At 38.7% G+C, this 25,960-nt stretch overlaps 1 protein-coding gene across 1 annotated transcript in view; it reads left to right on the plus strand.

The window, feature by feature from the left end:
• The window catches only part of LOC140235638 (uncharacterized), a 162,925-nt gene extending 153,102 nt beyond the window's left edge, over positions 1 to 9,823 (plus strand). Inside the window, exons 9-14 of the mRNA XM_072315649.1 lie at positions 3,256 to 3,362; positions 3,958 to 4,135; positions 4,692 to 4,851; positions 5,589 to 5,831; positions 6,518 to 6,631; positions 8,949 to 9,823. Coding sequence (XP_072171750.1) covers positions 3,256 to 3,362; positions 3,958 to 4,135; positions 4,692 to 4,851; positions 5,589 to 5,831; positions 6,518 to 6,631; positions 8,949 to 9,019 — 873 coding nt within the window. The 3' untranslated portion in view covers positions 9,020 to 9,823. The remainder of the gene's footprint in view (positions 1 to 3,255; positions 3,363 to 3,957; positions 4,136 to 4,691; positions 4,852 to 5,588; positions 5,832 to 6,517; positions 6,632 to 8,948) is intronic.
• The last annotated feature ends 16,137 nt before the right edge of the window (positions 9,824 to 25,960 follow it).

Below are 25,960 nucleotides of genomic sequence, written 5' to 3' on the forward strand. Positions count from 1 at the left end.
CACAATCGCAAATTTAGCCACTTGTGAAGATGTTTGGAAGTCTTGATACACAAAAAAATTAGGCTAGCTACATATATGGCATATCAGTCATAATGATAGCTATCTCAATGTAGAGTAACTCTTAGAATCAGTAACTTACATCGTAGGCTGGGATTTACAATGTACTTTTCAAGACAGAGAGCTGCTATGTTGAATCACTTTCACCCAGTAACAATAGATTTTACCCCACCATGCCAATTTTGAGTGGTGGATTCAACATTGACTGCTTCAATACAACCATGAGACATTCTCTATACTCAGATTCACAAGCTTATGGTCATGTTTAAACATGATTACTGTGTGTGACATACGCGGTACATGCGTGTGCCCAACCATTCACTCTTCACATGACTACAGAGTTTCTTATTAACTCATATTCCATCTTATATGGATAATTTTCCATAGGGTTAATACATGACATCCCCTGATGCGGTAAGCAGTGTATTATGTCTCTCTTTGTGCCTGATTTGCACACTTGACTCATTCCCTCGTGCTCCAAGTATGTATCATGTCACACTCAGACACACAATAACTGTTCCGCAAGAGACAATAGAGGGCAGTGTTCAGTGAGTGTAATGAGGTATTCTTTCTTTGTGTAATCATAGATGACAAAATGTGGGTGCAATAAATTGCTTATTGAAAGTACAAGCATTTCACAGTATTGTATTGCAATTGTGATGAACGATACACATGCAATGACATCACTGCCTATGGTCATACTCTGGAAAATATATGCTTGAAGTTGCAAGTGCATCAAAAATATTCCTGAATGTTGCAGCTCATAAATTCCTTTCATGAGTCAGGTAGTTCTAGGTATGTTTTATTACCTGAGAGGATCCTTAGTTCGCTCTAGAGATTAACAGTAACAGTCCCTTTACCATTATAAGAATATTTCTTACTGAAGTCAGCAGATTGTTGTAGTTTTATTTTTGTGTGTGATTTGGGCACATTTAATAAATTTGGATAATTCTGTCTAGTCTTTCTGCACTGCAAAATATACTGCAAAATTCAGCTTTGCCAATTTACATTGTAATGAGGGTGAGATATCTACTTCTGAGGGAAAATTACTTCTGAATCAGAAACTGAAAGGTGTATAAATGATTTTCCATATGTGTAATACTTATCATATATCTTCCAGAAAAAAACAAACAATTTTAACAAGTGCATTGGCAGGCAGTATGTATATCAGTCTGTAGGCCTGCCCTTGATATCATCTAGATTACACTGCAGCAATTTACATGATGTACGTCTTTGTGCAGCCGAAAGTAAGGAAACTATGACAGAATGCTTTTAGGATTATTGGATTGAAGAGCCTGCCTCCATGCTCTCACAAATTGTGTTTATTCACAGTGGATATTAAATCTTTCTGTTTACAGCCATCAGACATTTTCCTTAAGTAGTGTCTCTTGTCAAATTGTGATGTGGCGTATGCATATTCCAACCACGTTGAAGTAAAGTAACTGGAGTTTTCTCCAGACTAGTGGAATTATGTCGGATTTTCTTTCTCCGGTAACTCGTTTCCTCGGAATTCTCTTGATGTATTCCACTAATCCTGTGTTAAAGCAATTTTTAGTCAGATTCACATTAGTCTTTATATTGTGTGCTGAATCGCAACCAGTGGGACAATGTTTTGTCATTTTGTATTTCATAGTCACATGTATCTTTCAATTGCCAGTATATTGTAGGTTTCTTACATGAAACTCCCAATTTTCTAAATCAGTGCTAACAACTCAAACCCTAGCTCTTTGACAGGAATTAAAAAAAAAAACAAAAAAACTGGAATTCAGCTATGGAAAGTTTTCTAATTTTATGCACCAGATAATCATGTACAAAACTCATGCCAAAGTGAGTGTTGCCCACGTTCGGAACAATTTGCCGTACATCTTGTGTGTCATTCGATTTCACTCATAATGGCTTTGAGCGGCAGAAACAAAGGTCACGGAAGCACATTTACGTCAGGGACCATGTCGCTGGTGACTAGTCATTACTGTTGTCTCTCAAACTTTGGCAACAGACGTATGTGCTCATGCTATTTTTAGATCACTGCATACTTGTAGCCTAAAGTGATTGTTTTCAAGTTTTATTTGTTAAAAAGTACTGGCGATATAGTTTGATGGTGAAGCAAACAAAATGAAAATTAACCTGTTAAGGACGGGGTGATTTTGCTATAGCATGCATTTCCCATAGACACCTGCCGAGTACACTCGGGGACTTGTCTTCAACGGGTTAAGAACTATAGCCACATGAAACTGTTCAACTGGCTTTGATATTTGATTTATCAAGTTAGGTACCATGTGATTATGTCAGTTCAATTTTATTTCAGACGCTAGTTTTCTGTCAAAAATATAACACATATCAAAAGATAGAAAGCTCACTCTTTCTGTTGGTAAGTCACCAACTCCAGAGAGTGTTTTAATAATTGGTGTATGTTTGCCATGTCAACAAGTAGATTTGGGATGTAAACAGTTTTGCTTTTGAAATTTGCATTTCACTTGAGAGCAATCAAGCCAGACTTTCCTTTTGTCATCTCCAGTGGGCTTGAATTCTGTAATATAGTACAATGTTTGCATTATCTTTCCATCAATCTTTAGTCAAGTTTCAATACCTTCAACATGACCAAGGATTATCATAATGTGACTGGATACTTTAACCCGTTGAGGACAGACTGATTTTGCTACAACATGCATTTCCCGACGATATGCATTTCCCATAGACACTTGCCTGAGTATAATAAGGACTCATCCTCAACAGGTTACTCAGTAACAACTGATCTTGTAAATTACTATTTGGTACAGTGCTTTGCAGACATAACAACTAGTCACTGTGAATATGATATCATGACTTTGTTCAACGTTGTGGTTAAAACTTGTTTTTGGAACATTGAACAAGTTTTAAATTCTCACTTTATGTGACACTTGATGATTCAAAATGATCACATAAATTCTTATAGACTCCCCCCCCCCCCCCCTTATGAGGTATTCTCCTTGCAAAGATAGAGAATGATTGTGTGATTTTTTGTTACTAAAGATTAATATGTATCATGATTAGTGATGACCACATTCAAACTGTTTTTGTTTGTTTTTGTTTTACTTTATTTGTTATTTGTGTGCTTGTTTTTCTATGTTTGTTTTAGCTTGTGCTTTTTAGTATACACAATTCAAGCTGAAGACAATATCAAATATTCTCACTGTTTTTTTTTTTTTTTTTTGTCAACAGGTTGATTTTGACACACTATTCAACTGCCTGAGTGTTAACAGGATAGTACAGATCTTTGCATCATTACTACTGGAGAGGCGGGTCATCATGTGTTCAGGGAAACTAAGGTATTGTCATACTATGGTGTCTCTTAACACTCAATTAAGTAATCCTATTTCTCCAGAACTTTCCCATAAAGTCATTTGTAAATGTTGGTGGTCAAAAAGAAAAACTTCAAACACAAAACGAAACAGAACTGAATCATTGTGTGTCATTTCTATGTATTTTCAGCAGTTAACATATCTTGAGCCCATTGTGTAAGATGTGCTTTACAGTACACTTTGTGCATGCATCGTACATTGTCTTTTTGACAGGCATTAAAAGAGAAACAGCTTATCTGCCCCAGTGGAATGTTGGGTAAAGGCCCCAGACATTTAGCAGGAACGTACCCATATTACTAGATAGAAATTTGTGTGACTTGCCTAAATGCATTCTTGTTGTCCTGGGTAAGTCAGTAGGTGTGCATAGTAAAGACACTTTTCCATGTTTATGTTTTGAGATGATGTTTTCATAATTTTATCATAGGATTTTCTATTTTGTAAAGACATGATAGTGGTGTTACTAAATTAATCTTAATTCTTCCCTTACTGGCTTCATCTTTGAATTCTCAAAACACGATGTTTACTCCTTTTTCTTTTTCTTCTTTCTGGTCTTCCTCCTCAGCAAACTGTCAAGATGCTCGCAGGCGCTGGTGGGGCTCCTGTATCCGTTCTCATGGCAACACGTCTACGTGCCGGTCCTGCCTGAGAAGCTCATCGACATGTGCTGCTCGCCGACGCCCTACATCATGGGCATGCTGTCGCTCTGCATCCCGAGGCTGGAGGAGATGCCCTTGGAAGAAGTGAGGAGCCACCTCCATATCAGCTCAGCTATCCCTTTATTATAGGCTTTACTTCATAGGAGGAGGAAGGGAAGGGGGAGAAGAGTGGGTGGGGCCAGTGGTGGAGGGTGCACAGGTTGCGCCCCAGTGGAAATCTGTCGCGATGTTTCTCACCTGCAAAACAGAAGAATTTCCTTCTACTATATGACTTGTTCCATTACAAAGTTTTTGAACATGCCCAGCTACCAACTTTATCCTAATTTACATTTTGCTGATGGGATGAAATGATGCAATCAATGCATTCTTCATCCCAAAGTACGAAACATTTGCTAGTAATTTGATAATCTTTGTAAGAAAGTAGAGTAATTTTAATATGCTTATCACACCTTGTACTGGAATTCAAATATTGCTCACATTCTGCAATGAGTGTAATATATCAAAGTCAATTAAAAGGCACAGACAATCGAACACACATCAAATCATGGAATATACTATGAGTATTCAGTCTTCATAATTTTTGAGATTCTAGAGAGGTGATTACTCATAGTCTTTCTGACTCCACTCTCATTGTCCCCAGGTACTGATCGTTGACCTGGACTCGAGAGATTTCTACACGATGGTCGGCGACGAAGAGACGATCCTGCCGAAGAAACTGACGCTGGCACTGGAGAGAGCCCTCAAGGTGTGCAGTATGAGCAGCTGGGAGGGAGCCGACACCGACGATGAACTCTCGGAAGGTGAGAGACGAGAAGAGCTTTTAACCATTTCTCTGCTTTGAGTGCCGATTAGCACACAAATCCCAATACCATTGTACGCACCGTTGAAAGTTCCTGGCACAGAAGGGGTTAAAGCTTGGTGTCCCTAGGCTCTCCGGTTCAAAATCTTTTCTTGTTATTTTGCCACGTTTGCACTCCCGACCCAATCAACGGCTTGCCAACTTTGCATATTTTGCCCAAGTAGTGCACAAGTGAGCACAAATCAAGAGGTACATGTAAATCACAATATGCCACTGTTTGTTGACGATGTCCCAGCCATAGCTTTGTCATAAGAATTAATAGTCATCTGAGTAAAACCTGCAATTTTAAGTAGATGAGAAGTGCATCATAGAATTAAAATGTGTGCATAACTAGTTATTCCAGGTGGTTGTACAGTAATAGTTAGTAGAGTATAAGAATACACATATTCTCATTCCCTTCTTTTGGTACTAAGTGAAAAATGCAACTCCAATTTTGTCAAGTGCCTGGCTGTTTATTCCGGACAGTTGTATAGTGGTGCAGTAATTAGATGTGGGATGCTTATTCTAGTTCACTCCCATTGACAATAATTGAAAAATGCAACACAAATTTGTGCGAGTGCCTAGCCATTTACTCCAGACAGTAATCCAGTATCAAATAAGAAGAAAGAAGACTTTGCATACCACAGCCTTTTGAACTCACCCACGCTGGTCTCCATTGTACCCCCCTACCGATTGCAGATCACGAGGCCAAGAACAGCGCCATCTCAGAGGCGTTCATCCGCTTCTTCGTGGAGACGGTGGGGCACTACTCCAACCACTTCACGCAGCAGTTCGACGGCGAGCAGAAGTTTGACCGCGAGGGCTTCGTCAAGGCCGTCTCGTCCAAGAGCGTGCGCAACTTCCTGGAGGTCTTCAGCGAGACCCAGATGTTCTCGCTGTTCATCCAGGAGAAGGAGACGGAGAGTGAGGGCATCTCACAAGGTAATTCAGGAACCCTTGGTGTGGATATTAGCCCATCAAGTCATGAGGCGGTTTCACTGCAGACTTATCATTTTGTAATGATTGAAATGGCAACTCCAAGCGCCATTTTTGTAACATTTTAAAGCATGTCCATTATCAGTTAGAGCAAAATAAAACTTTTATAGTAATGGACGTTTGTAACGTGACAATTGTAATGTGACAAGAAACATTCTTGAAGTTATGATTGAAAATATACATTTGCTTCATTATTTTCTGTTTTTTAGCACGTTTAATCACAAATATCACAACTTAACAAGGATGGAGTTACAATTATAGCTTCTTTTGCTATAAAACTTTAATATATCTATTAAAAAAAAAAACATTCAAAGGCATATTCTCAAACCTAGCTGATCCTTGCCCTTGGCATCTTTGTTTTGTGTTATTGTTATTATTATTATCATTATTATCATTATTATCATCATTATTATAAATATTATTACTATTATTAATATTATTATTATTATTATTATTATTATTATTATTATTATTATTTTTATCTTATATATTTTTTTATATTATTGTTATTATTATTACTATTTATTATTATCATTATTACATTGTAGCTGCTCTTTGCCCTTGGCATCTTTGCTTTGTGTTCTCGCTCTTTGGGTTTCTCTAACCCCGCCCGTTCTCTTCCCCCAATACAGGTCTTTTTGAGAGGAGAGTCAGGGAGTATGAAAACGAGCTGAAGAGTAACTCCAAGAACATCAGTGCCAAAATGAAGAAGATTGGGAAGGCCGTCAAAGAGATCAAGGACTCGGGTAAGTTGGGCAAAGAGTAGGCATGATCTTTCCTTAACTCTTTGCTTTGCCACGGGGCCAACTTCCTGTGTGCCACATTCTTTTGAGACCCCCTACCCATGAGCGCTTTTGGAAAACATTCGTTTTCCAGCCATGTACCTTTCTGATAGAAATGTTCAAGTCAGAAATGCAGTGCAGCAAAATTGTAGAGAAAATTGCAAGCTTTGCGGTTATGTAAATTTCATAACAAAACTATAGCCATCTTTCTTGCAAATGGCCAGTATTCAAAATAAATCCGTTTTAGGGTTGTTGTGAAGTTGACCAGACTTCGCTATCATTAAACAAGCCATTGACTGAGTTAGGTGTGCAAACATGGCACAAAAAGACCTTATGATTTACTTATGTACCAGGTACTTGTACATGGCAACATGTATGCAGCAAGTGGAGCATGTGTTTTATAGTGCTATTAGCACCAGTTCAGAGGGACTAAAGTTAGCTTGGTAAGACTATCATATTGTTGACTATGATAATCAGGGGCAGATCCAGGAATTCTGTAAAGGGGAGGTGCCTTTACAATATCAAAGGGGGTGCAAGCCCCCCCCCCATTTTTTATTTTTATTTCTTTTGTTTTAACAAAAAAAAAAAGAGGGGGCACCGCCCGATGTGCCCCCCCCCCCCCCCCGCCTCTGTTATAGTCATCATTGTCATTGTCAGTGCTATCCTCATTAGCATCGTAATTAGTATCATTCAATAATTACTGTAAAAGTGGAAATTTTCGCGGTGTTGAAATTTTCGCGCATTTCGCGCAACCAGAAACTAGCACGAAAATAAAAACACGCGAATATTTTTGCTTGCCATACGTTCCTGTGCGTGATGTCTTGATTCGGCGGAATTAAAAACATGCAAAACTCTTCTGGCCCGGCCTAGCGCGAAAAATTAGTCGCGCGAAAATATCCACTTTTACAGTATTAATAGAAGCAGCAGTAGTAGTAGAAAAAGTGTGTTTGGAATCATTAGCATTAGTACTGTACAAAAATCTCCATAATTTTCAACAGTGTGGGCTTGTCCTTGTGCTTTCTGGATTTATGGATACACCTGTTTTTTGCAGTGTCCCGAGTGGGGCTATTCACACAGTCAGTAGATATCATAGGGAAAAGTGATTATAAGTTACTGGTAGTCGGAGAGAAAGGATGTACCGGTACACCCACATACCGGCGAGTTCTAGATATAGATGTAGTCTCCAGCGGGAAGCGATGCATCAATGTCGGCGAGGTCAGATCCACATTCACCTCAAAACCCAAACCAGGCTATAATTGGAGGGGTGACTCAGCTCCACTCGACTCCAGAGCCGGTGGGTTGGAGGGGGGGGGGGGGGGAGGGGGGGGGGAGGGGGGAGGCTCCTGGGAAGACGTATTGGATTGTGGGTGAAGCGCCCTTTTAGGATACCGGCTGCTTTGAAGTCAGGAAATCGTAATGTGGCTCTTTGCACAGTCTATCAGACATTCTTGACAATGATTATGATTACAATGCCCGAATCTGTAAGTTAATGATCAATAGGTGACTATGTTTATTAAAGTTTCCATGGTTATGATGGGCTTTGAATATTATGATATGTGGCAGCGGAGATGCTGCACGTGTCTATCATGTACACAAATAAATTCCATCTGAAATTTATAGGTTGTGCATGCATGTGCATGAAAGGTTGTAGGCTTGAGACCAGCAGTAGTTCTAAAAAAAGTCATTGTCACGGTATAATCTCATAAACCCTCCTCTATAGATGAGTGCAAGAGGTGACAATGTAAGGAAGGCATTCAAAGCTGCTTTGGGGGAGAAAGTTGGACTGTAAATAAAAGACAGCATTCAGAAAGAATCATCATGCAAGTGGAGAAGCAAAATTTGTCAGCAGATGGCCTGAAGTTCCCATTGGATTTACCTAAAATTTTGGTTGCCAGATATGCATCCTTTTTTATTTGAATATCTACTTATTTTGTTTGTTTGTTTTTTTATTTTTTACAAGGACAAGAGGTTTTGCGCTTGAAATTATTTCTTAATTTATGAAGTGTAGCAAAAATTATTATTTCATGAAGCTGACATAGCCAAAACATCAAAGACTCAAATGGTGTATTTGCATTACAGGAAGTGGACAGAAGATTGAACGTTGATAGTGCATGGTTGGGAAGCAAAATTAAAATCATAGTGAGAAGAGAGATTCAAAATTTTGATAGTCGCTGAGGACGGAATGAGTGGCTTTCGTGGTGGTTTTTGTGGTGGAAGGTCACATACGCATGTCTAAAATTGATGTTATAAATAGTTGTCTTGCATACTCCTGTCCCTGCAGGTCTCAAGCTCGCCGAGTCCGCCAAGGGAGTGAAGATGAGGATGAAGCACAACCTGGACGACAGAATATGACGCAAAGCCCCTCCCATGTGACCACCGTTTCCGAGGGAACGTGACGAGTCGATAGTGACAAGGAAAAAAAGGAGAGAGTTAGGAGAGAAAATGGACACTGTATCGTCGGCTCTCTTCTGGGTGCCCACGGCAGAAACAACGGGGATGAACGTGCGTGGCAGGAGTTGCATGAAAATGACAAGTGGCACATACCACGTTGGACACACACCCTGAAGAATCCTGCCAGTACACTCAGTCGGAAGACCCTCTCCCCCTGCCTTCCATGGGGTGGTTGCCCCTAGAGACAGGCGTTCTGTCATCGCTCGGGCCTTCGACGTGCGTCTCCACCGAGTCAGTCTGAAGAAAGATGAGCTTTCAGTTACTGGTGGCCTTTAAAAAGAGAGAGAGAATCAACTTTAGCCCGTACTGTCCATGGATGCACCTCCCATCACGATCTCCATCCTAGACAGTTGGGGTCAAACAGGGTCAAAGAAAGTTACGCCTCTTCTCCATTCTTGTAATCATTATCATTACTATTTTGATCGACTGTCTCTGACTTCAAACTTTCCTTGACTTTTGATGCGGTGTGAGTAATTCTTGTATTATGCTGCATCCGTGGTATACCTGTGGCTGGTGTGTCATCATCTCTTTTAACATTCCCAAGGAGCTCTCCAGGATGTGATCGCAGCTTGTGAAGTGCCTCCCCAGACGCCGAGTCTCTCTTCATCGCCATGGCAACCCTTCCCTTGTCCTCACTTCCCGCTTCTTTTCTCGTCGTCAGAGAGGGAGGAAAAGAGGAGTGGAGGATATCGGGTCTTTCTATAGCATGACAAAAACAGAAATGTGAATGAGAGAAGCGCAAATCTTGGGCTTTGGCAAGTCTATTGCTCTATCATTAACTAACGGAAGACCAGCAGGAGTAGATTTGTATAGAATCTCTTCCCAGTCTGGGCAGTATGATGCCTGGTGTCATTTTGGTTAACTCTTCAGGAGAGTTTGTTATAATATGCTTGCATTCGATGAAATACGTGAGCTGGTATGTGTGGAAAAGAGGGCATCATTCCTTGCTGAACACAAGCTGCCACAGCTTCCTTGTCTTGTGCTGCTCTTTAATATGATAATAGAAGAAGCCATAATGTACTTCTCCACTTGTAAGAAAAAAAAATGAAGGATTTTTTGGTAGGTATTTATTCAAATTTTTGGACTGTTCTAATAACTTACCGGTTGGTGCCATTGTTTAAAAAATCAAAGACAGAATGGCACATAACCAACCTGTTGTGGAGAGTACCATCCAAGAGAAAAAACAAAAATGAGAAATAAAATCAAGAATAGCCTTTTTCTGCGATGGTTTCTTTGTTATGCCTGTGTGTCCTAAAAAGAATATAACCAGAGGTGGAGAAGATCTTCCCCCCCCCCCCCAAGGATTTGGAATACAAGAGGCGATTTATGAATGGGCATCTTCATTATAGTACTACAAAACTGTGTGTTGCAACAGAGTATCTATGACACTAAAATGAAGATCAGAGAGTATATAGGTTATATTGATGAAATATTTTCTGTGTGTATTCCAGTGGTTCAGTAAGAGTATGTATGGTGTCCAGCTTGAGAACACGATGAAGGAGATAACCGCTGAAATATACAGTAGTAAGGGAGGTAGAAATAGCCAATCAAACTGTACAGTTTTTCTGAATGTAATATAATAGCCTTCTGTGGATTAACACTAGTCTATATTATACATGTATATATATCAAGGCAGGTGTAATATAATAATTGTTTAGCTGAATATATGAATATATATTACGAATCTGCTGTATATATTGCAATGCTACTTTTGTTGCATAGGCAGAGTTTTTCCTAAATTGTTCCAAGACTTTTTGCTGGTAGACATGGAATATCACACAATGTGTGCTCTACTAATCTTGCACAAAAATTAGGAACACATGGATATTTTTCAAAACTATGAGAGAATATTGAATGGCCTACGTAAATACTGATCAGTGATTGGTCATAATGCAATCATGTGACTAATGCAGGGAGGATCAATACTGGTACATTTCGGTCAGTGGCATCACATGAGGTTATGATAATCAAGAAATTGACTGGCTGCAGATGGGGCTAGAATAAAATGTCATGTATTTTGCAATCATTTGTAGACCATTCGTTTTAGTATCACACACATTGCCTTGTCTATCATTGAAATATAATACTCTACAGTCCCTAGGGAATTAAATTTTTCCATGGAGCAGGTTTTTTTTCCCTCAATCAGTGCTGAGCATTTTGAAAAAGAATGTAATCTCTTGGGAAAAACGTAACTCCTGTGGCGCTGTCGTGTATTATATTACACCTCTGAAAAGGTAATGTCTGTGTAATATGCAGTTCAAAAACTTATAAGTGCAAACTTGTAGACAGGCAAGGATCGCTCATATTGGCCCAATTTATAATAAATCAATCATGCAGAAATTTCCCACTTTCATAGTGAAATAGTTTTATGTCTTCCATTGGCATATACATTGTATTAGAGAGCCAAGATACCTAAAACAATGATGTAATACAAGGATATCCACGTTATTGCAGTTCCTCTGTCATACCCTAAAGCACCTTTGATTTTGATTTCCCAAACCAACCAAATTCCTAATGATTTTTTTTCCAAGCTAAGTTTACTTCTCTCTCTTGCTTTTCCTCCCATCTTAAAAAAAGAAAAATAATGGAACTTTTAACTTCAGTTATGTGAATCATTTTCTTCTGTAGCAGTTTCTTGTTATTGAATGACTGTTATTTTTCAATTGGTCGAAGAAATCTCACTTTAACTTTCCTTATGTATCTCTCTCTTTGTTAATGTAATCTTGATCATCAAACTTTTATCAGAAATCAAATCTCTCAACATTCTTTTTCCCTCTCTTTGAATGCATTCTGTGGACTTGTGAGAAAGTGGTGATTCTGAATATGAAAATCATTTTATTTCATTTTTAATTTCTTGTTACAAGAAATGTAGGAAAATGCCTGCACCGCGAAAATTTCCAATTTTACAGTAATGGTCCTGTACGTAGATACTAAGAGAGTGCAGTGTTGAATGGAATAGGGTATTTTGTTAGCTGTTCAAGTAATTGCCAAGAATGAATGTCACTGATTTATGCATTTCTCTCTTTTTGTATTGTGCATTTTCAAAATCTCTGGTGCCATTCCATTATATTATTATGTAGTTGGTTTACTATTATATGATTTGTACTTGATAAGTAAAGTTTGATATTGATTTCTGTTTTGTTGATTATATGCAATTATTTCCTATCAATGGTCATTTTCAATCAGTATTGTAAATTATGTATTGGATGTCTTTGTGACATCATGTTTTATTTTTTACAGCCTCTTTCATTGTGTAGTTGTTGTGTATTACTTTCTTGAAGTCTAGAATTGAGCAGCTCTCTTTAAAGTGTGCAATTTCCAGAATAAAGTAGTGTGATTAGATCTTATAGGAAGTAAATAACAGGTGGCAATGTTTCTTCCAATTTAGCAATAATATTATCAAGTATACACCCTCTATTCTTTCTTTTTATATACTGTGTGAATGAAAAAATAACAATGTTGCTGAATATGAGCATAATGCATAAATTTTTTCTCTGTTAGTACACTCTCCTTACAAGATGATAAATTGATTTATAACCTGTGTTGTTCTGATAAAATTTACCACACTGTACTGATGGCTCGCTTATTGTATGCCCAGTCTACCTAATCTCTTTTCATACAGTCTTAAGCTATATTAAAGTTTTTGTCATTACAGTGTCCACCATGCAATGAATCAACATTGCAGAATAGCATTAGTCATGGAAAAAAGAAGTTCAATGGCGAAAATGTTAGCAGTATTCATATAGTAATGCTGTGTATATGTTTTACAAATAGGCATACTGCGAAAACTCTGTCCGTCACAAGTCATTGCAATGAATTTAATCATTATGGCCCGAATTCTCAAAGCTGGAATAACTATTCCGCGGAATAGTTATTCCGGGGAATAAGTTATTCTACCTTTGACAATAAATTCCGGGGAAGAAATCGAGTCATTTTACGTCACGAGGGCCTGATTTGCATAAGAGGCGTAATAAATCGGCGGAATGAGCGGTGTAATAAAGTTATTCCACCTTTGAGAATTCAGGCCTATTTGTTTTATGAAAAGAAGTATGAACTGCCTATAAGCAAGCAGCATAGGAGTAACCACTAACCCTTACCTCCTCCCTCCCCCCCCCCCATCCCTTGTCCCCCTCCCCTCCCATGTCCTTAGATTAAAGAAATATACAATGACCATTACACACGCAGACTAGTAATTTGTGTCAATTCGCAGAAGTATTGCCATCCTGTTAATATTAAAGATTGATGCATGCCATGTGAAATGGTCTGCAAAGTCACTGTCACATTTTGTACTGTAGATGACACAAGCAAAAGGCATTATGTAACCTCCTTGTCACAGTTAAGTGCATTCTGTTGCCCTTGTTGGCGTCAAAAGGTATGTCGAGTGTTTCCACATGATGGATCATATCACTATTATATATTAATGGTAATGGTCAGGTCAGTTTTCCAAATACAGTACACAGAAAGAGATAGATTTTCAGTAAAGAGAGTAAAACAATATTTTGTGCTGAATTTCTAATTTCGACATGACATTATGCATTTTCTTATTTGTTCCTCTCTAATGTAAGTGATTGTCTGGTATGACAGGGTCATATAGCTTATATATGTGGTAAATCATCAGAAATGTTTAAAACCACAATAACATTTCATTTCTGTTGCAGGTATATTTACACAGAAACAATTGTTTATCCAAGTATTGGGCATTTTTCCTCCATGTAAGAATCTACAACTTTGAGATGATAGTACACGTATCTTGTACAATGGCGAGTGCCCAGGAATTGTGGTGTTGTGAATACCCCTGTTTGCAAAGAATGTTAAATGTACAGTTTTTGGAGTTGATTTCTACCCTATTAGCCTTTATAACTTGTAACATGTACTGGACAGTATAAAAATGTATGTTTGGTATGAATTTAAACAACAAAACAAAACACCAAGTCTATTGTGAACCAAGCTAATGTGTAGCTGCTGGTGAACTCATTCAAATGTATATCTTTATCAGAAACCCAGATGTAAAGGTACTGATTGTATTACCCTCAGAAATATAATTGTATGTATTGAAACATATTCTACAAAGACCACTGCTCAAGGTAGTCATATTGTGCCTTATCTTTCAGAGGTTCCGATGTTTCAATTGTTATTTATTGATCGGGATTCCATACGGCAAGATAACATGGGATATTCATTAGTCTGAATATAAGTGTTTACTTCAGTCATTTTCCTCTCTGCTCTTGCTATTTTTTTGAATCTTGAATCAGGATTGTGTAATCTGTGTATGACACAATGTGCAGTGAGAACCGCTCATAAAATATTATGACATAGATGCCCTTTTGACGTGTAAAGGCCTGTTTACACTGACCACGGTATCGGCAACGTATCAGGTTTTTGCTATGGTATGCCAAAAGGAGCCATATCTTTTTCTGTGACAATATTGCTTCCAGCTATTAAATCTCGTGTTGATTTTGTTGCTTTCAGTTTTGACATAAAAATAAAATTTTGGGTGATATTGTACCAAATTGCTGATTCTTTTGTAACAGAACCAGACATGGGTCCTTTTGGCACACCATAGCAAAAACCTGGGCCGTTTCCTGTACGGTGCTCGGTGGGAAACGCAGCATAAGTACTGCAGACCCTGGCCGCATTGGTCTCTCGAACCGTGGTGTGTGTAAACGAGTGACAAGATGTACGTAATGATTGATCCACTGCGTTGTACGATGCATTCTTTCGAAGAACTTGCAATAAACACTATTTGTGTCCTTACCTTCATTTGCTGTCTATCGCAACAACTTTGCGTGGCGCTGTTGTCCTCATTCTTCTTTCCGCTGATGTCTGTTTGGAATCAGTACATGTAGTCAAAAGTCCTCATCAAAGAGTACAATAGAAGTGCACTTTATACTCTTTGGTCCTCATCTACTTCCAGAAAGGTAGTCGAGATGACAGGTACATTTTAATAAAGGGCTAGTTCTATGGCAACTAACGACATTGCACATCATTGTATAAGTCCCTCCCCCCCCCCCCAAAAAAAAAAAAAATAAAAATAAATAAATAAATAAATAAAAATAAAAATAAAAATAACACATTATTGTATAACTTCCTCCCCCCCCCCAAAAAAAAAGAAGAGAAAATGAGGAATACATAAATTGATTAGTTTCAAATGATGAATTAAATGATGAATTAGTTGATTATTTGATTAATTAGTTAATTAATTTATGGTAAAAGTAATATCATTATCACTATTATTAACAATGACAGTAATGGTAATCATCATCATAAACACTTTTTCGCCAGGTTCCAGGGGAGCAGAATTACCATTAATGATAATACACTGTAATCAAAGAAATATGCATTGAAGGAGAATGAAACCGATATAGACTCAGTACAATGTGATAGATCTCTAGTCTGGTTTCTAAACCTTGTGTCAACTTCAGACCCTGATGCACAAAGTGCGCTCTCCACGACGAAATCGATGCCATTATATAGACTGAGCCGCCGCCTTTGCTGAAGGCTCGTCTGGAGGACCATGTAGCTCAATTTGCTGCTTTTTTCGTCGATAGAGGGCGTTAATATTCCGGGAAGAAATTACTAGTAATACAGGCAGAATGGTCTGGAAACCAGACTAACATGCGGATTTGACTGAATGCAGCAATAGAACACATCGATGAAAGATAATTGAGGAAAATCGAACAATCCGTCCTAAAGTTACGATTTTTTAAAGGTTTGGTGCAGTCATTGCTGGATGAGACGACTACTACATTTTGTGACGTCACATGTTATGAAGAACGATAATGTAAAGACAAGTAGGCCTATGTCTAGAATTTCAACATGTTTTCACTTTTCAAGCATAATAAAAAAAAAAAGAAATTGACGTAGGCCTACCTCTTTCAGAAGGCAGGGGAAATAAATGTAATCTTACGTTTATAGCACCCCTCAGTAGCAAAGCGAGGGGATGAAAAAAACGTGAAATTTTGTTGAATATTCCTTGTATTTTATTTATATGCCTCATACGTGATATCACAAACTGCTATATTCTTCGCATCCACCGAAAGGCACTCAATCCACATGTATATTTGGGTTTCATTCATTTCATTTACGCCATTCTCATTACATAAAAAAACATAACATATTATATATATATATATATATATATATATATATATATATATATATATATATATATATATATATATATATATATAAAGCAAACAAGAGGAGAATGGAAGGAATCTTCCGAATAATACTGTCTTTCATTCACTTTGCAAAGTCGCAAACAAGAAAGGCAAAAAAAAAAAGGAAACACAAAATCACAAGGGGATTTCGCTTCTAAAGTCAATATGGCTTTGCGACACTGACAGAACAATTTACTCTGGGTGTGTGTGTGTGTGTGTGTGTGTGTGTGTGTGTGTGTGTGTGTGTGCGTATGTCGTGTGGAGTGTGCACGCACTAGAAGAGACTGGAAAAAAGATGGGGGATGGAGCTAAATTGTGTTCACGGAAATTTGATAGTGTTTGGTGTTTCCTTCTTTTTTTTTTCTTTTTTTTTTCCAGCCCACCAATGTCACCACTGCTCTACATTCTGCCTGTTCATAGTCATTTCAGAGCAAAATAGATTGCCCAAACATTTGCCAACCAACAAACTAGCAATAAGTACCCTGTTGCTTTCTACCATACAGACAAATACTCCCACAATGTCATTTTTATCCCCACAGTGCCTGATTAACAAAGCGAAACGTAACATGGTACCCCCACAATGTACCTGTACCTCTTGCTCTGTACCTCTTCACACACACTCGACACAACAACCTGAAAGAATTACTAAGTACCATTTTGACAACCCTCCCCCCCCCCCCAACAGAAATAATTTCTGTGCCCCTCCCCCACGCACACCCTGAAAAAAACAAAACGAAACATAAATACACCTATAATTTAAAGCGCGCAGTGGTGGCAGTGATGCACGTTGCAGGTGGTGCCCCCATGGGCGAGTCGCAAGGAAGTAAAATCAAAGCTTTTCTACATAAGTGCGCATGTAATAAGAAGCCAATTAATGATTTGCGCATCCATTACACGCCGCTGTAAACTTCAAATTTGCATAAGCGCGTCTTGACTTCCTTTTTCTACAAACGTTCTATCATTTTCCCCTATTAGTGCAGTACAATACTAGTAACCTAAATGGCGACTTCGAATGAGGTTTTGTCTATAGTTTCCTAAATATTCGTAAAAACTTGTGATTAACAACACTATATTGACGTATATACTATATAGTGTCATCAAATCATATTATGGAATAATATTATGGCATGGAATTCCCGGAGCAGTCTAACTGGATTTAGCCGTTGGAACCAGCGGTCGCCCGCCATGATTCGGGGGGGGGGGGGGGGGGCTGTATAAGGCCTTTGTTTTTGTGCTGAAGACCTTCTTCTTCTTCTTCTTCTTCTTCTTCTTCTTCTTTTCTTTGCTTTTACAGTTGAAGAAAGCCGGAAGTGGCACCAGAAGTTGCGCTGAAGGCACTTTTTTTTTTCTGAACAAGGAAGTGGTCCACTTGATATCGCAGTTTAATTGGTCCAGAACCTTTGATGTCAAAGCCACAGTTTACCTACAAAACGTTGGTTCGACCAATTGTAGATTTTGGCATATGCTTCCTCATTTTGGGACCCATCTTCCAAGAACCACATCCACAAAATGGAAATGGTCCAGAGAAGAGCTGCGAGATTGACTCTGAATCGCTTCCACAGGCCTACCTCAAGTGTCACTAAAATGCTGCAATCGATCCGACCACTCTGGAACAGCGCCGAAAAAAATGACAGGCGCTAACCATATAATCTACAAAATACACAATAATCTTGCTCACCTATCGGCACAGGACTATAATATTAAACAGGTTACTGAGTTGACGAGAGCCACCCAACCAAGCTATTCCTATCAGAAACTAGTAGTTATTAATACTCGAGAAATGAATCGCATCGCCATTCGCTCTTTCCGCGAATCTAATGATGAGCTGGAGCCCACGGAAATTGTTGCAGCGCCATCTGTGGGAACATTCCGTAACCAACTAACGGTTGATCACAGTGGCTAGTCTTTACTCCTTGGAACGTTGTTATGTCTATCTGTAGATAAACTGTATTGTACAGTCTGCAAGAATCTTCAGGTTATAAAGAGGCAGATTTAACCAGAAGAAGAAGAAGAAGAAGAAGAAGAAGAAGAAGAAGAAGAAGAGGAAGAAGAAGAAGAAGAAGAAGAATTTACAAACCCAGGCCAGGGGCGGATCTAGCTTTTTATAAAGGAGGGGGTTGGGGGCGGTATGCGAGGGAGCGTAGCGAGCGAGGGGGGGGGGGGGGGGGGGGGGGGAGGGTGTGGGAGGGGGGTGTCCCCCCGTGCCACAGTAGGGAGAATTTTTGAAAATCCGTGTGTGAAAATGGCGTTTTCTTGCATCTAAAACACCACTATTTTGGGTATAGAGGTCATTGCCATAAATAGAAAAAAATAAAATTACAAGTTAAAAAAAAAAGAAGATAAGACTAAAAAAAAAATTGTCCCCGGATTTTTTTTTTTTTTTTTTTTTTTGGGGGGGGGGTTGCAACCCCCCCAACCCCCCCCCCCCTCTAGATCCGCTTCTGCAGGCTAATGTTACTATTCGAGAGCCACGTATAATGCCCACATGATCTTTGCAACGTCCCTCTATAGATCATCAAGGAAATCATGGAATCACTATTTTGGCCAACTCATCACCTTGAGGAAACACTTTATTCAATCTCTCCGTAAATCTTTAATGGCGGCACATGTAGCTCCATGGAAGAAAAGTTAGATTTTTCGTGTTAAACCAAGCAGCAACACTTTAGTCAATTCATTCGTCACCAGCCGAACTGATTTTGCTATTATCATCACAACTATAATTATCATCATTTACCCGGCATTACCAGTAGAGTAGAAGCTCATCTACATCGGTACTTCATCTGAAATCTGAAAGGAAAATAGTATGTAATGATATCAAAAGTATAACACCTACCTCCGTATTTCACATCATTATCCTTTTTTTTTAAAGCCCAAACAAAGTTCTGGTATGCCTGCAAAAGTTGTCAAATTTTGCTCCAAAATGTGAACGTATGCCTAGGAAATGTGCGGAATAACGCTGTAATAACAAGATATTCGATGGGTAAGGACGAAAATGGGATATATTAACCAAAAACATTCAGTCTCGGAACTTACCCGAACGGGGTCAGGCTAGACTCGGACTCGGGAATAACTCGGCCTCGCTTTGCTTGACGGCGGGATGAGTTGTACTGCTACTGGTTTTCCCTCTGGATTGTACAGTACTATGCACACGGGAGCGGCCTGTATAAACTACATTGTAGCGTTCTGGCTACTCGCAGTTTGAAGTTGTTGTTGTTGTTGTTTTTTTTTTTTTTGAAGTTTTGAAGTTTGATTTATTACTCAACGACCCTCATGGGGTATGGGAGTACAATGTCAATTGAAAATACACAAAATAGAAAATTTCAAACAAGAATGAACATATATACAAATATAATACAAATATATACAAGATATCAACATACTTTTCAAATAAAATTTGCATAAAAGTATGTTATGAATAATATACTATACAAAATAAAATGTAAAACTATCACATGAATTACGCACAATGCAGGCACTGCCTGATGCAAATAATCACGCAAAGGGTATATAAAATAAACTTAATCCAACGAAATAATAAAGTGCAGTAACTAACTAAAAAAGGACATTATTACCTTACAAAACCTCGAAATGTTTGTCAAAGTCTTTTTCTTAGTGGAATTAAACAATTGATCATATTTAAATGTGTTAGGATACTTCCTATAATACTTTTCGAGAAATCTTTTACGTTCTGTCATAAAGAAGGGGCATACAAACAAATAATGAAATTCATCACCAATATCATTTTTAGAACAATAGGTACACAAACGTTCAATTCTTGGAATGTCTTTGTAACGCCCAGACACTATTGGAAGCTTATAATTAAGGCAACGAAAACGTGTTAAAGATTTCCTATCATTTTCATTAAGACGAATCAGATACTTTTCAAAGCATAATTGCTGCTTAAAAATTCTATAAACAGTGCATTGATTGTTTAACTCAACATCACTGTGCCACTCCTGTTGACTCATATCTTTAATTTTTGTATCTATTATTCTTTTGAATGAAGATAAAGATAGATTACTTGCTTGACTCTTCCACACGTCAAAAAGGCCTAAGCTATCAAGAGTATTCTTTACTTTAAAAATCCAACCCATCTGATTTTTCCCCTTCAAAAAGGAGAAAAATTCAAAGCTATAAATGACGCTTGATAATTTAGCTGATTTCCCATTTACGAGACGATACCAGAACATAAGCATTCGACTAGTGACAATTTTTTCTAATTTGTAGTGCCCAAGTTCACCGTAAGTCATGCAATTGGGAGTTCTCTTGTTCAGACCAAGCAATTCTTTACAGAACTTCAAATAAAACGTTTCAATTTGAATTACATTTTCAAAACCCCAAACCTCACATCCATATAACAGAATTGGTAATATCAATTGATTAAATAACTCAAGTTGAATATCAACAGGTAGACAAAGGGGTGCAATTTTGCTCTTCATGGAGTACATAGCTCTTTGTGCTTGAGTTACTTGTTTATTTATAGCTTTTTTGAAGCTATTGTTATAGTTGAAAATTGTTCCTAAATATACATACTCATCAATTACACTTAAAAGTTCATTGGCAAAATAAAACTTTGGAATATTTCTAACTTTTCCTCTAGAAAAAATAACAACCTTCGTCTTTGTGGTATTAACAGTAAGATGCCACAATTGGCAATAATCAGAAAGAGCGTTAAGAGCATCTTGTAAATCATTCGCACTTTCAGCAAGTACAATAGTATCGTCAGCGTACAAAAGAGTGAATAGATTTACATAAACATCCATTTCATTCTCAAAAAAGCAATTGTTAATTGATGTAGATAGAGAGTAATGGTCCGAGTTGTTACAACACGCGCATCAAAAACCTCTTTGGCGCGCATGCAAAATTAGTGTGCGCCTCTCAAGCACCTCTAAAAACAATCAAAGACAATTGATGAACAACAACAAAAACTTCAAAGACCGCGCGTCTCAGCAACTGAGGTGATGTGCGTATTATAAAGCGTCTTTGCTAGTAGGCTTGAGGACCGCGCGCTGTCCATTTGTTTTGTACAGGATTAGCACGCACTTTCCTGTCTGCTCAGTAAGGCCTCGTTTGGCCTGTGCCCGTAGTATTAAAGATAAGGCTACTGATGAACATGGCGATCACGAACTGTGTGTAAATTGTCTGAAATAGGGTCGAGTTTTCCCTGAGACCGAGTTAGTCTGGAGCCTTCTGGAATAAAAGTCGGTTTACCGACTTTTATTATTTTTCTCAAAATACTCCAAAACGACTCATCATTCCGGCAAACCGCGTCAGCCAGGTAAGTTTCTTTGTAGACTCTTTCGATATATTGCAAGCAAATATGAAATGGTGCCAGACGGGTTCTCAAGCCCTTACCAGAACTTAGTTTTCTCTTTAAATGTGATGAAAGAATCGGCTGTTAGTTTCTCATGGGGGAAACAAAATGTAGGACACACGCACTAAAATTAGGTTATGCGCACAGATTGTTACATTTGACCCAGAACATAAGCGCAGCATCTCCAAGCTCCTCGTGCGTAGCTGGCATGCAAGCAAAAATGTACAGATGCGCGTAAAATGCTGCGCGTGCAACTGGTTTACAGTACGACTGTAGATATTCGGACGGAGACAAAATGCCATTTCTTTTTCACTTGTTTTTGTGGACGTACGTACGTGTGTACATTCAAACTTGTGGATGGAACGTTTATGGTTTACTTTCAGTATTCAGGGTCGCAAAAGGACGGACCGAGTTACAAGTTGATGAATGTGTGTTGCGGCCGTAACTGGGCTCTCTTGTATCTTGCTTGGCAAAATACAAAAAAAAATGGGTAAGAAACGATCTGACTTTAGAAATTATGACTGAATGTTTTGTAATTTAGCTGTAACGTTAGGGCACGGTAAGGCCTAACTATACACAGCCCAGTCGCCGCTGTACATACGTAGCGCGACACAACGACAGGGCTGTACCAGCGAAGCTCCAAACACGAAGAGGGTCCAACGACCGCATGCGATCGGATTGAATTTTGATACTTTAGATCATTTTTTTTTTTTGTCACTTCAAACTCATCTGACGAACAAAATGATAATGAGACTTCATATCTATGCTATGAATATTGAAATTTAGATTTAATAACTTACCTAAAATGATGGTTATATGCAGCATGTGTGAACGGTTCACGAACGGTACGTCGTCTTTCACGCCAGGCCATTTCCAATACTGTACTGTATCCGGGAGGTCACATGATCTGAATGCCCTTTCAAAAGGTCGCGCTGTCGACCGTGCTGCTACACCAACACTCAAGCAGCGCATCGCACGCACGCAAAAGATTTCCGCAGAGATCAAGGCGCGATTTTGAATTCTGCAACGATGAACCCCGACGGTGTTAGGGAATCCGCCAGAAAGTATCATTTCTTGGTTCCACGGACTTATCACGAGGGCTCTCAATGGACTTACGAACCTTCTGTAATACAAGCATGCACTTAAGGTGAGTAACGTTTGGTAACGTCTACATTGTTTATAAAGAACGTATAAATTTTCGTAAGTTTTGTAGTTGTGTTGTGGCTCCCCGCTTTGTAGGTGCCCGCTCGCTGGTCAGACGCTGTATTCGCTTAGCGAACAGCGTCTGGTCGGGCTATGTAAGGCCCTAAGTTAGTTTTAGATCTATATCTTTAACGTTAGTCTACAGTAGAACTAGTTAGGCCTGATTCAACTGAATGGCCTAGTAGGGCCTAAGTGGTATTGACTCTTGAAACTACTAGAATCTACTAGAATTGTACTAACTTTAAACAGCCCTTGAAATTATAAAGTAACGTACGTTCCAGCTACCTAGGGTAGGCCCTACTAAACAATATTTTCTAGACTTCTAGATCTGCTAACATTATTAGGCCTAGGTATAACGTTAACGTTAGGCCTAACACCTAACGTTAGAATTAACGTTAGAAGTCTAACGTTAACGGGTTAGGCCGAACGTTAGTTCTAACACTGCGTGAACGTATGACGGCGTAGAAGTTCTATTTTACGTGGACTGACCAAACTGTCGCTTTTTGGTCAGTCCACGAATGAAAGGGTCTCACAACTAACGTTAGAATCTAACGTTAGTTCTGGTTCTGTCGTTGAATTCTAACACGTTACTTCTTCAGACCTCCCAACCATTCTGAATTTGGAGGAAAGAATCTGAATTTTGTCCATTCCCAACTCTTATTTCAATAGGATTTTCCTATTTTCCTTGATCATTTTGCTACACACATAGTATGAGAACTGCTCTTTCTTTCCTACTTATGAACCAAATCATACCTATTTTTCAGTCAGAAAGGTTGGGAGGTCTGCTTCCTACTTAATATCCTAGACTTCTACTAACGTTTAAGATTCTAACCAATTTTAGGCCTAACTTAGACACCGTTGTTTGGTTACATTGGTCATTGGTCTAGAATATCTAGAGTCTAGTGCGTCTAACGTTAGACCGTCTAGAAATTGTCTATGGGGCCTAATGTTAGAACTCTCTGTGTTTAAGAGTCGAACGTGTTCAACACGCACTGTGTTGAGTGTTGTACGCTCCACGGTTAAGCTTACCGCCGGTATGACTGAGTTTGACATGTGCAGTTAGTGTCTAGCCTAACGTTACAGGTAGAAAAGCCCGCTTTAATTTAAACACAAATTGTAGACCGTAGACTTCTTTTTAGAACCCAGATACTTAACACGTTATACATAGGTAAGATAGACCTAGATAGAAATGTCTACCACAGTATCCTATTTCTTCGGGAAATGTTCCGCTGATGACAATGTCAGGCTCCATAAAATAATGAACCTGCTCTATCGATACAGCCACGATTAAACCATAAAAAAGATCCAGTCTAGCCTGCCTTGGATCCACCTTTTAGGCCTGCTGAGAACATGGCTGAAGAAGCAGACTGAAGCTTTCACTTCAGACAGGTCTGGTCTCCCCCCCCCCCCCAGGTCCAGAAACTGTACCGGTAGGCCCTAGGCCTACCTACATCATGTAGAGTTCTACACGATCAAATCGTAGGGCCTAGGCCTACTAGTACATTAGGGCTAGGCCCTACAAGAATCTCGGGTTGGGGTTAAACCCAGGTAAGTAACTTTATATCAAGATGCTCAATCGCGATTTTTCTTCAGTCAGATTTTAGAATATCTTGTGTCTTGTCTGGTTAGTTTGTTACGGTACCCTAAAAAAAAAAAAAAAAATCGCTTTAAAAGCCGTTGTCATCCACTACAAAATGCGAGAACTGCATGTCTCCCAATGTTTGACCTTCTTTTCTTGACATTTTCTAAGTCTTCGAAGAGATATGCAGCCCATCTAGCTCTACTTACTTGATGAGATGGTAGCATAACCCACAATACAGAACTAGAATATTATCTAAATCTACATAGATTCGGAGATTTAATGTATAGTGAAGTCTAACCATAAGCATTCAATCTTGTGACGTCTGATATGTCGGGAAGTCATGTGATGCTGAAATGTTTGGAGAAGATCCCCTCTATTTAATACCTAGTAGTCTAATCTAGTTGAATAACTCTTTGGTCATCTAATTTCTACATTTTATTAGCCGACACCATTTCAGTCATGAAATTAATAGGGGAACGTGGGGCAGGATGGGCCACATTTCACTAAATGTGCTTTATTTCAAATACTACGTCACAAACTACAATGTACCACATGAAACAGGATTTACAAAGATTGTGTAAGGCAACAGTCACTATCAGACGTAATATCATCTTAATTGCCTACTTTCATTTTACGTCATAGCCATCTGAAAATAGCCAAATCTGTCCCATCCTGCCCCACATACGTGGGGCACGATGGGACAAACAATGAAGACGCATATTTCCGTGTTCCACTTGAAACGGTCGCTCTTTCTTTTGTAATTCCGGACCATTCTGAAACTGGAAAAAAGAATAAAACATATACATTAACCACATCAAATATGATGGGGCAAGATGGGACACCCGCCCATCCTGCCCCGAGGTGGACGTCCCATCCTGCCCCATGCACACACACACACTACACTTCTAAGCTCTACACAATACATGCAATGACATACAGTCTGCCTACATTTTGTGAAATAAACTTGATGCATCACTATAAAAAAAAAAAAACAAAAAAAAAAAAAAAAACACACACACACACACGATATCAACGTTCTACCTTTCTTCATATTACGCCAGGGATACTATACATTTCTTAAAGGGAAGATAAACCCCAAGAACAATGTGGATTGAGTGAAAGCAGCAACATTAGTAGAACACATCAGTGAAAGTTTGAAGAAAATCGGACAATCGATGCAAAAGTTATGAATTTTTAAAGTTTTGATGTTGGAACCGCTGGATGAGGAGACTACTAGAGGTTATGACGTATGAGTGGACTACAATATCAAGAAAATGTAAAGAAAATACTGCAAAAATCAATTTTTCATGAAAATTACAAATTCCATCAACTTGATATTGACATATGTTAAGGGTAGCAATTATTCCCCCTGCTTTCTGAAAGCGGTTGGTCCACTGCTCTTTCATAATTCTAAAAAAGTGAATTTTTGTTGAATATCCTTTATATTTTCTTTGTATTGTTGTCCACTCATACGTCATATCCTCTAGTAGTCTCCTCATCCAGCGGTTCCAACACCAAAACTTTAAAAATTCATAACTTTTGCATCGATTGTCCGATTTTTCTCAAACTTTCACTGATGTGTT

This window comes from Diadema setosum, chromosome 12, assembly GCF_964275005.1.
Source record: "Diadema setosum chromosome 12, eeDiaSeto1, whole genome shotgun sequence".
Lineage (NCBI taxonomy): Eukaryota > Metazoa > Echinodermata > Echinoidea > Diadematoida > Diadematidae > Diadema > Diadema setosum.